This window comes from Takifugu flavidus, chromosome 14 (assembly GCF_003711565.1).
Source record: "Takifugu flavidus isolate HTHZ2018 chromosome 14, ASM371156v2, whole genome shotgun sequence".
Lineage (NCBI taxonomy): Eukaryota > Metazoa > Chordata > Actinopteri > Tetraodontiformes > Tetraodontidae > Takifugu > Takifugu flavidus.
Genome location: NC_079533.1, coordinates 4008172 through 4020147, shown reverse-complemented (window position 1 = coordinate 4020147; position 11976 = coordinate 4008172). Strand labels below are relative to the sequence as shown.

The 11976-nt window shown below is 41.8% G+C and overlaps 1 protein-coding gene across 4 annotated transcripts in view; it reads right to left on the bottom strand.

The window, feature by feature from the left end:
* Window positions 1-209: 209 nt before the first annotated feature.
* The window catches only part of ncor1 (nuclear receptor corepressor 1), a 39615-nt gene continuing 27848 nt past the window's right edge, over window positions 210-11976 (bottom strand). For all 4 annotated transcript variants that reach the window (XM_057053628.1, XM_057053629.1, XM_057053630.1 and 1 more), the window contains 15 exons: window positions 10958-11176; window positions 10586-10786; window positions 10009-10158; window positions 6869-7060; window positions 6590-6725; window positions 5982-6445; window positions 5783-5896; window positions 5360-5508; window positions 5048-5265; window positions 4825-4965; window positions 4347-4492; window positions 3088-3141; window positions 2807-3010; window positions 2536-2706; window positions 210-2363 (listed from right to left, as the gene is read on the bottom strand). In XM_057053628.1, the coding sequence (XP_056909608.1) occupies window positions 2167-2363; window positions 2536-2706; window positions 2807-3010; window positions 3088-3141; window positions 4347-4492; window positions 4825-4965; window positions 5048-5265; window positions 5360-5508; window positions 5783-5896; window positions 5982-6445; window positions 6590-6725; window positions 6869-7060; window positions 10009-10158; window positions 10586-10786; window positions 10958-11176 (2756 nt within the window). In that variant the 3' untranslated portion in view covers window positions 210-2166. The remainder of the gene's footprint in view (window positions 2364-2535; window positions 2707-2806; window positions 3011-3087; window positions 3142-4346; window positions 4493-4824; window positions 4966-5047; window positions 5266-5359; window positions 5509-5782; window positions 5897-5981; window positions 6446-6589; window positions 6726-6868; window positions 7061-10008; window positions 10159-10585; window positions 10787-10957; window positions 11177-11976) is intronic.

Here is an 11976-nt window from a genome sequence, read left to right as displayed (position 1 = left end):
ATATCTCAGCATCTAGAAATATTTTCATGCCATTAAAAATGCCCCAAATGATGGTTTCGGTGGTGATAATTTAGTTAAGACCATTTAATTCTTTTACAAATAATTTACATTCCAATTCATCATGTTTTGGCCCTCCTCACTTATTAGAACCTGCATGATTTACACATCAATTCCACCACTTTTTAAAAGGACCGACACATTACTCAGCATTGAACTGAACCACTTTATTTGATTGGTCTGAACTCTTGTAATAGCCTACTAAAAGACATTGTGCGATACAAACATTGCATTTCAAAATAAGGATACACAGATTTTCAAGTTTCAATTTCAAAAGACAAAAAATAGTCACCACTGGGTGTCTGATGGAGAGCTGAAGCTTCAATTCAATTTTTTTTTTTGGCTTCATCTCAGATTTCTTTAAGATTCAAGTCTGTAAACTTTTTTCATTGCCTTTGTAAACACATTATATCCCATCTTAACAGGGTATGGTGAAAGGACAAATTTAAAAATATCAACATGTGCTATGATGATTCAAACTCAAAATAAGAACAAAGGAAATACCAAGTATAGAGCAGAAAGGATTTGTGAATTGAGTAAAGTGAAAGTGAGGATCGTAGTGAGGATAGTAAATTGTATATGTATTCATGTCAGTGAAATTGACCTACTATAATTGAAGTTCAAAGCTTGAAGCTGGTTAACTGACACAATGACAGCAGAGATTAAGTGGTCATGGTATTGAACATTGAACTGAATCACCATGACAAAACTCCTAAACATTTAATGGTATTTTACACTTAAAACTGTAACTGTGATGTAATTCTCATGTGACAAACATTTACCAGCTAGAAGAAAAGACATGAAATGAAAACACCCAAAATTCATTGAGTGATGGGCAAAAAACTTAAAGCACATCATAGTATACTCCTGTGCTGGAGACTGAATAAGTTACACAGCAGGTAGTATGCCTTTTATGTCAAAAGCTACAAACAAAGTGCAACAATGGTGTAGACCATTCTTTACATTTGGTTAGTTCTGTCTTTTGTGTGATTAAAAGACAATTTACAGAGTTCAGATTTATGTCAGGACACTATCAAAAAAAAAAAAGGAAAACACAAACAGAAAACAAATATAAACACCAAATATCACTGTATATCTCTGAGAAAATTATTAAAGCTGCCTTCTTTCTCAAGTCACAAGGCATGGCAAAACCTGACTCATTTTGCCAAGAGAACGGTGTAGAGCAGATTCATCTGGACATGGTGGAAACTGGTGACATCTATATGTGTACACACCAAGGCTCCACTGAAATTAATGTCAGAGATTGGCTCACTGATCATTCAAAGGGGTCTAAGAGTAACCATATGGACATGCTTCTGGAGAAAAAAAAAGCTTATATGAGACTTTTTGACTTTCTCCTGTGAAGTTGCCTCTGTCTTCTGACTTCTTGAATCGATGCTTCATTTCCATTATGTGGCAAAGAGAGATAAAAATATCAGTGGTGTTTTGAAAGTATTCATCATCCTCAATTGTTCATGGCAACCTAGGGTGGTGACTTGGTAGATGGCGGGCAGGGTTGCACGTTCTCAGTGCTGCACTTGCAGTCAAATCAAACCAGAAAACCAGTCTTCTCTTTGCATTGCCATGATAAAAATGTAAGCGCCAATGTCAGATGACACTGGGTTGGAGGTGGCGAAGGAGTTTACATACCTACTGTTTCCATTTAAAGTGGATCATTTTAAAAGTAAAATTAAAATGAGAAATTATCAAGTTAAGAAAAACACTGCAAAAGATTACTCTATTTACAAACACTTATTTTCTTAAAGACAAGATACATCTTTACAGAGACCAAACATAGTTCAGAAATAGGCTCTCATGTTTATTTTTACACATTAAGTACTTCATTTTCACAATAGCTCAAATCGTTCCCTCAGCTTCTGTCCCCCTGCAAGCTAAGTGAGTGCCTCTAGACCAAAACCAGTCCCGTTCTGGAGAGCCCTGCCTTTTGGGCTGTAGCTTACTCTTGGGAAAGAGTCAAGGGGCCCAATAGCACCAAAAAAGGATAAATCATCCCACTTTACTTGTCACACTCATCAGTGAGCAAGATCAGGGCGTAAACAGACAAAGCCTCAGGCCTCTTCTTGTTATCGAGGGTGTGAAAAGCAGGGCTCAATCATCACTGTCTGACAAGGTTTCATATTGCTCCGACAGCAGCGACTGCCACACGCGCTGCTGACCCATCGGAGCTGCAGTTGGAGGAGGCTGTTGCTGCTGTTGGCTTTGAATGGCAGGAGATGCTATAGAGGTGGGTGGGGTGTTGCTCAGTATACGCATGGTAAGTGGGTTGTAAGGGAATTGCATAGATCCTGGACAGAGAACAAAAAAAAGAAATGTAATGGTTAGGTAAAAAAATGTATGAGTGTCAACCATTTAATATAGAAGAGACATTGGTTACAACAGAGGTGAGAGCACACAGAGAACTTTAGTGACAATCAAGAGTGCACTGGGATATTTCTGACAGAGCTGGGGACAGCTCACCTGTGGATGAGGGCCTGTCATCCCAGCTCCACTGGGCTTGAGCTTGTCTGTGGTAATCTCCCTCAGAGTGGACGGAGGACACTGAAGAGGGACGCTCTCCTGCAGAATAGGCCTGACCCAGGTTAGGAGACTTTGACTTCCGACTATTACTTTTGCCCTGTTTATGTTTCCCTGTAGTGTCAGGCAGAAACAATGAATACGCAGTAACAAGTTCAACTAAAAATATCATATGTGCTGTATGTTTGTTTTATGAATATGCATAAATGCCTACCCATGCTTGGCGATGAGTTCATCTCCTGGCAACTATCACCACCAGTGCCACTGGTGTTACTGGTGGCACACTGAGCTCCAACACCTCCCTGGTGCTCCTCCTGTCTCTCCTCCAAGTTGCCCATCAAGGCTTTGCGGATTATATCTTCTAGGCCTAAATTATTGGCTGGGTCATTAAAGGACTGATTCCGGGGGTTAATGACACCTATACATTTTTGAGGAAGAAAAAGAAATGGCACCTTCTAGAAGACTGTCAACTGTGCAATTTTTACTACTACTTACTGGAGCTGGTCACAGCGGGTAAATTGAAGATTTCCGTGCCTGGTTGTGCATTTCCTGCAAGAAAATGTAATTCTTTTTCAGAAGGAAATTTTAAGGAGTTAAAAAATAAAAACTGTTAATTCCCAGCGACTGCCTAGATGCCTGTCTGCTGGCAATAAATTATTATACATATATTAAACATAGGTATATATATATATGTCAACGGTATATGGAATGTTTCCCGTCAACTAATATATATATACCGTAAAACATACATAAGACGCACCGTATTATTAGGCGCATGCTGAAACATACAGTAAAAAATGACAAAGGAAGTAAAACAGTGAGTTTTGACACATTTATTGAACAAAATATTCATTCTTCCGCCACAAAACCATCAAAGTTTTCACCTTCTGTATCTGAATTAAACAGCTGCACTATTTCAATGTCCAATATCCCATATTCTTCTTCTTAATCATCTGAATCGGACTCACCGACCGGTTCCGGTTCAGCATTGATTTTGTGAAAGCTCTTCCAATACATGAAGACGGTATCATAGACGGCCCATGAGTCTATAATCCACCCGCATATGGTGGCATAACTTGCCCGCCGCTGCCTCATAGTCTTTGTGAAGGAGTGTTCGCCTTCCGTCATCCAGCGCTCTGTCCGTTTCTGTGGCAGCCGAGAACCACGGTGAACAATGACTTCTCGTGCCCCATTGTGCGTATCGCCACCGTGCTGGTCCCTTTTTCTCCACTTTGTGGGTCAAAGGGATGTTAAAAGTCAGAGGGATCTCATACATGTTGGTGATGTGGCTGGGCGCGGTTATCTTGTCGCGGCAGTAGGTGCGGAAGATGGCCACCCTCTCCTGGTAATCCACGGGCAGCCGCTGCGCAACAGTTGTCCTCGCACGTATGGAGAGATGCCGCCTCCTCATAAAGCGAAAACACTAAGATTGCTCGATTGCCATTTTCAGCCACATATTCGATGGCCTGCAGTTTAAAGTAAGCCTCATTCATACGCATCTCGCTTGACCGGCGCCATTTTAGGGGATCCTTACGCGTAGGTGTGCCGCTAATTGATTGGCGGAGCGTTTACCGTAGTGCACCCGCCAAAGGTGCACAGCAGATTTTGGAACTCAGTCCACACACAAGGCGCACCATATTATAAGGCGCACCGTCAATTTTTGAGAAAATCTCAGTGTTTTAGGTGCGCCTTATAGTCGTGAAAATACGGTATATGGTACTCTAAAGAAATACCATGAAAAGTAACATACTTACCAACATCAGAATCACTGACACCAGAAGTTGAATTCAATTTACGGAAGATCTCTTGCTTCTTGGATTTAACCATTGGCGATGTATTCTCAAGCTTTGTGAAGAAGGAAGGCAAATAGCTGACACTTCCTGGAGACCGCGAGTCAGTCCTTTAAAAAGACAGAGTCGGTGTAAGAGTTAGAACTACAAGGACCTGGTACCTTCTGAGCCAAGGTTCAGTCAGTATCTATCAACTAGTTATCTATCATTCATTAATATTTTCTTTATTCATTAATATTTCACAATTAATAGAGACAAAATCAACTTTGGACTAATGAACAAAGTCGGATTTTTTTTTTATATAAGTATCTAAGTATCTGAATACTTTTTAACATGACTGTCAAATTCTAGAGCAATTTGATATTCTTATCTGGTTGCCCTTATTCTAATACAGAACAGGGTTGCATGCCCCATTGACCTTGAAACTGTGTGGACCTCATACCGGATCTCTGACTCAGCCTCTCTCCTCTGTGATGCAGGCCCACCAGGATCCTGCTTGTCCATCACTTGGTAGTTATGTGGTGGAGAGATGGGTTCATAGTTCTCCATTGCCCTACCACCACGGTCTGGAGATTTACCTGGTCTGGACAGCAGGAAAACAGAAACAATGATTAGACCAAAACTAACATTTAACTCATTCTGAGTTGAATGGCTGGTTCATGTACCTGGGTCTAGGCTTCTCAGGGGCATTCTCTGGAGAAACTCTGCTTGACGGTCTCTGGTGCTGTGGGCCCTGGCCTTGGTTCTCGGGACTGTAGCGGCTGGGCAATTTGACTCGACTTGAAGTGGATGCTGGTGGCATCGTAGTCTGGAATGTGGCTGAAGCTGTTGAAGGGACTGGGGGGGGGTCTTGATTTCGGGCAAAGTCCTGGGTTATAATATGCTGTATGAAATGGAAATGCCAAATCAGCCCATTTGTTATCATGGTAAATGAAGGATGCGCAACATTGTTTTCAGATGTTTTCAACATTTCTTACAGAAATATGGTCTGCTAATGTCATGACCCGATGAGTCTTGGGGACCTGGGAGTAGCTGTCAGGTTGAGAAAAAGGGGGTTGCTGAGTAGTTGGCTGTGCTGGCTCTCCTGATGGCCGGTAACAACTCATATCATAGGCCCGCATGCCAGCTGGTGGGAGATTTAAAAGGAACAGAGAATTGTTTATCGGTGAGTAAAGGTGGATGGCCAGGACCAAGAATAATGGAAGTAAAATTTCAGAATTTTAGAGCCTGATTTGAGGAGTTGTTCAAGTTGACACATAACTAGCACAACTATTTTCAGCTGATATAGTCAAACCTGCTACACAGCAAAATATTGTACAGTGTGCAAAAATCAAAAAACTCTTTGATGAATATTACACATTTTCACTTGTTTCATAAATCTGGCACTGATGCTCCCATACCCATCTGCTGCTGCCCTTCGTCTGGTTTTTCCTGTTGGGGCTGGACTGGAGAACCAGCAGGACTGATCACCTCAATTGCCCCTCCACCAGTGTTATCATATCGATTTGATGGCACTGCAGAACAAACATTAATTGCATGCTCACTCAAATTTGAATTGACAGGAAATACCTCTTAATCATGTGTATTAAACACACTCACAGCTGCTAGAAGAGTCAGAGCTCTGAGAGCCTCGGTCCCGTGAGTCTTTATCTGAAGCAATTTGCCGTGTTATGATGACATCAATGAAGTTCGCTGCTGTGATGGTTGTTTTTCCACGGGTCCGAAGCTCTTCCTCAATGCGAGACTTTGAGGTTTGAGGAGCCTTATCCTTGGTCCCAGGGCCTTCAGCGTGGGGTGCATGGGGTTTACCCCCAGGCAGAGACATTGCACCATAAGGTGACTGCATAGATCTCCTTTCTGTTTCTTGTTGCTGGTGTTCTGTGATAGTGGCAGCTCGACGGACAGACATATCATCTTCACGTTCGTGTTTGTTCTCCTTCACCTTTGTTACATCGATCTGTGGGGCAGAGGCCGCTGCATCCACAAGAGCAGCCAGGGCATCAGCTGCAGTACTGAAGCGAGAGCTACTCTGGACCGCAGTGGTAGCTGCTGCCGAACTGGGCCTGAGAGGCAATAAAGTGATAAAATCATCAACCACATCTTCAATCACAAGACAAGATTTTGATGTGAGCTGGATGTCTAGAGCAGTCACTGCTCACGAGAAACATAAAAATTGAACATGACTAGAAACACAGACAAAGGCATACATTAGAGAGGTGATGACACTTTTGCCCTGGAAGATGCTAGGTCGCTGCTGGACCACCACGTCCTGCGTCCTTAGTGAAGGGGAAGGAGAGTGGAGATAACCTCGACTCACAGGCCGACCTGGCTGTTCTGGCCCACCTGACAAGAAATAAAATCACAGAGCACTGAAATCAACATTAAAATACACTAGCCTGTGAACATACTCTGGTTTTTCACTAAATGTATGTATTTGTCTGCTTGTGTCTTAAATAATTTTGTAAATTTATAAAACAATTCCTCACCCCCACGAATATATTCATTTGCTCTTTCCCGCTCTCTTTCTCGCAATTCCCGCTCTCTCTCCCGTTCTCGTTCCCTCTCTCGCTGCTCCCTTTCTCTCTCTTTCTCCTGCTGTTCCCGGTCACGCTCCCTCTCACGCTCCCTCTCCCTCTCGCTGGCGGCAGCAGCAGCAGCTGCAAGATGGGCTGGGTGGCCTAAGAACAAGAGCGATACACATCAAAAACAGACATGGTCAGGTTTTGCACACTGTTATCTCCATGAGGTTTCAGCCGGGAATGTGAGATTGTCTTTATGATGAACCAAAATCCTGAAACATGAAAGACACTTTTAAGTAACTGAAAGTAAATGTTTTCTCTATGTAGCTGGTTGAGCTACACATATACTTGCAATGGTACTCTAGTACTTTTAGTACCGTATTTTCCGCACTATAAGGCACACTTAAAAGACTTTAATTTTCTCAAAAACAGACAGTGCGCCTTTTGACCCAATGCAACTTATGTGTGCAATGAGTTCCAAAATCTGTAAAAATGTTGTGCTAGCTTAGTAAGCACCCTGCTTGATTGAATGTCGGACCAGAAACTACCACCTATAGTCATTTTTAAGAGGAAGACGCTGCCAAAAGAAGAATTTCCAGCCGGAGTCAGAAAATGAGAGAGTGGCTAAGAGAGGTGTATGTAAAGAGACCTGATGTTTTTTTCCACGAATCACTGTTTCTATGTTGATCTGCGATTCCATGCGCTCATATCACTACTACTGTGAAAAACTAAGTGAAGCACATGAATTCGGAGCTTGCCATAATTCCAGGAGGATTAACAAAAGAACTCCAACTGTTGGACATTGGTGTAAACAGGGCGTTCAGACGGCAAACACACCTTTAATAAGACTAGGAGGCAGCAGTGGGGGAGTTACGCCACCATTTGTGGATGGATTGTGGATGCCTGGGCTAAGGTATCTGTTTTGACTGTTGTCTGAGCTTTCGCAAAAGCCAGCATCATTGCTGAACAGCCACCCGACAACGAGACTGACTACAACAACGACGAGAGGGAACCCGGCATGTTTGATGGCAAAATTACCCAGCTGTTCAATTCAGAAACAGAAGATGAGGACTTTGATGGATTTGTGACAAAAGATTGATCAAAAAATAGTGTGTGTATTTTTAAATACATAGTGGAATAATGTTCAACCAAACTCACTGTTTTGCTTCTGTTACCTTGTTCTAGTATGCGCCGAATAATACGGTGCGCCTTATGCATGGCTTAAGTACAGAAATAAACCCTGTAATTGAGACTGCGCCTTACAATCTGGTGTGCCTTATGGTGCGAAAAATACGGTAAGTAATCTTTTTTACTTAAACCTGTTAAAAAAAAATACAATGTTGACCAAAGCAATTCTTCTAAAATGTTTTAAGATAAAATTGGACAATTTGGTCTATCAATCATTTTTACTTTTTGCAACTAACATGCCTTGCAACTGTCCTATTTATAACTATTCCGAGTGTGCTTTTTTTTTTTTAATTATTGCAAAGAAATGAGAGGAAAATATTTTTCAATAAAAGAAAAAGCAACTTAGATTAAAATACAAGAAATTCGTATAAAAGTTGCATTAATTGGCATTAAAGAAAGCATTGCTGAAGATGTTTGTCTGCATTACTGCAGTGATTCAAAAAGTCATGTGGAACAGACAAAGTATACAAATTTCAGTTAAATGTTAAAATCGTGTGGTTGCGAAATCTAGGAGTGTTCAAAGAGCAGATATAAGAAATAGTTTAAATTACAGGAATGTGCGGGGAACAAACGCATGCATGCACACACACATATACCGTAATTTCCGGACTATAAGCCGCTACTTTTTTCCTACACTTTAAACACTGCGGCTTATCCTACGGTGCGGCATATTTATGTTTTTTTTCTATCGGCCGCTAGGGGCGCTCGAGCAGAAAAGGTAAGAGTGAGACAGGTGGAATATATGTGTCGAGGAAGACTAGTTTAATGTAACTTCGTGCTTTTTGTATGAATAAAATTAGCATAAATAGACCCTCATCATGGAAAATGCAAGAAGAAATGCATATGACACAGCTTTCAAGTTAAAAGCAATCGAGCTGGCTGATAAAGAAGGAAACAGAGCTGCTGCACGTAAACTTAACATAAATGAATCGATGGTGAGATGCTGGAAACGGCAGCGGGAAGAACTAGAGCAATGTAAAAAGACAAAAAAAGCTTTCAGAGGTAATAAAAGCAGGATCATATTCCAATCCGACACTGAGGAGGAAGACTTCCATGGTTTCAGTACACAGGAGGAAGATGAAGACAGCTCTCGGTGACTTTTTTTTAACCAGCCCTGTTGGTGCTGTGCTACCGTGTTGCTGTTATGTTATGTTACTGCCGCGTCTGAGTGACTTTTACCGGAATGTTTTATTAACCAGCCCTGTTAGTGCTGTGTTACTGCCGCATCACAGGCAGTTTGAAAAGAAAAGGTAGTGTAGCGTGTTGGGGAGGGTCAGTGTGGGAATTTCCCAGCATGCTTTGTAACAGTGTGTCTGTGGGTTCAGGTTGGTGTTACCCCTGTTTTTGTTCGTTGTAAATGTTATCTTTTGCAACTTTCAATGTTAGTGTTCTATTTATTGAGTTCTGGTTGTTGATGTATTTAATTACTGTTTTAATTACTGTTTGCACCTGCACACCATAAGCCAGGTTATGTGTGTGACTGAAGACCTCCCTTCGTTGATGTGTCTTCCGTTCAGTGTTTAATAAAGTGACTCTTTCTGCAGTCAAACTGCAGAATAAGCTGGTCTGCGTCTGAATTCTCCCGCAACCTATGTTTCATGCGGCTTCTAGACAGGTGCTTGATTTTCTCTCTAAAATTAGATTATGCAGCTTTTAATCAGGTGCAGTCTATAGTCATAGAACTCATGCTAGCAAATAATTCAGCAAAAAATCTTTTGTTATAGAAGAAAGCTGAACCACAGAAAAACAATTATACATCAGTATAAGTTGAAATGCTCCACTTGGATGAAAAAAACTGACCTTTAACACCGTGTGCAAGAGCAGGGGTGCACTGAGAGAGGTGTAATGGCACACGAAGTCTGTGGCAGGGAAAGTGTGGGATAAAGAGGGGAGGGGGTTGGGTCAGGAGGGATCCTCACCTGGTGATATGGAGGTTGGGTTGAAACCCCTAGGAGGGAAAGGGGGCTGAGCTCCAGGGAGGTAGGCGATGCGTTCCAAAGTGGGAGTACCTGTTCCCCCAGGGTGAGGCAACAGGATAGTTGGAGGCATCTGGGCTAGATCAATAATCCCTTTTACAGACAGAAGCAAAGGGCCAACGTTGAACAACAAAAACCGATTCATCAATTTCTGAATGTATGAATACCGTATATACTTAACCCATTGCCTACATCTGTCAATGCTTCCAAATACAGATTGATCAGTAAGCAATAGGGCTGCAAATACAGTGGAATAGTGGTCAACTTGTAAAAGGCAACCACTCAGCAAATGGAAATTTGAATGACCTCAGACCATTAAGAAATTGAGAGGCAGCCGAATCAGTTGCAGCCCCAGTCTAAAGAGCAAATCAGCAGAATTTGACTAGGTCATTTGCTTCTGGGCGTCTGGAAAAGGTAGCGACTACTTCACATGCACACAGTCTGCATAATACAGCCCCCTCCCACCCGCAGTCTCTTCCCTGCCTAAGACGGAGGGGGTTTAGCTGGCGAAAGGCCATACCTCGAGCTCCAGGTGCATAAGGGATAGTGACAGGCTGTTCCCGTGGTGACAAGCCACGGGCCATGTCAGGTCGGGGAATGACTTGCATCTGCTGGGAAGTGATATAATCATTAAGTATGGTCTGTCTCGTGTTCTCCATGGTATATAGTTGGTAGGTGTTGTGGTAGCCTGTCGGCGATGGCTGCCTGGGGAACATGAACGCTATAGCAGAGAAAAAGAAGAACAACGGTGAAAAACAGAATATTAACAGAAGGTGCAGAGATAGTGATCGCAATTGGTGACATCAATAGCTGGGAGACCATTTTATGTTACCTATGCATGGTGTGTTTTCATTGAATAATGTCATTATGATGCAAGATTTAACCACTGTACCAGGATCAAGGACTCTGTGGTAGGCAAGCGTAGGGTCAAGGTGTGGAGATAAGTGGGCTCGGTACACTTCTCCAGAAACAACAGGTCGGTGGTGGGGGTCGAAGGGGCTATGAGAGGCAACAGAGTCGCCCCCTAAAACAGGTGACTTGGCAGGGACACTTTCCCTCTGAGTTGGGGTCATGGTACTCTTCCTTTCGTGTGCTGAAGATTTTGAAGAGCCTTTTAGAGATGACAAACACATACGACCCATTTAATTAGCCAATGATTTAAAAAAAAAAAAAAGAAGTATTTTACTAGTATTTCCAAGCATGGAACACAACTAAGAGTAAAATTCTCTGTAGTCATTTAATTTTACAATAAAGATAAGATGTATTACTGACAAAAGAAGCCAATCTTAGTGATATCTGAGCTTTGCCTTTGTCCTGCATGCAGCAGGACAATGTATTTTTTCAATCTAACATGTATTTGCAGTTTTACTTCAAACCAGAATGTCTCAATACTTGCTTAAAAAAAATTACTCGCAAACATAACCGTGCGTTATTAGGAATATTAAAACAAGTAAAAATACACTTCACATCCTTTGTTTTTGCCACTGTGTTCTAAGATACACTACCCTTCCCTGTCCACCATTGGTCAACAATTCACATTACATTAGCAAACTGTAGAAAGAACAGATGCCTCCAACACCTAGATCATCATGACAATAAGACATACACATGCTTTAAATCCATCATTAAGTAAGATATTGTATACATGCAGTTGCAGCAGCCCAGTCACATTTCATGCATTAATGATTTTATTTTATTTTTTGTCATTTTTTTAAGATAGTCTGCCCTCACCAATGGTCACTTTTGCTGACTACATAAGGCAGTGATTTGCATTGTTCATATATAATGACCAAATTGCCCATTTATAGCCATGCTTGTGGGCGTGTGTGATCTTCTGTGCCATGCCCAAATATGGTACAAGCGCCCTAAAACCCCAACTGCCCTTTAGCTAGGTGTGAGTACATGATATAA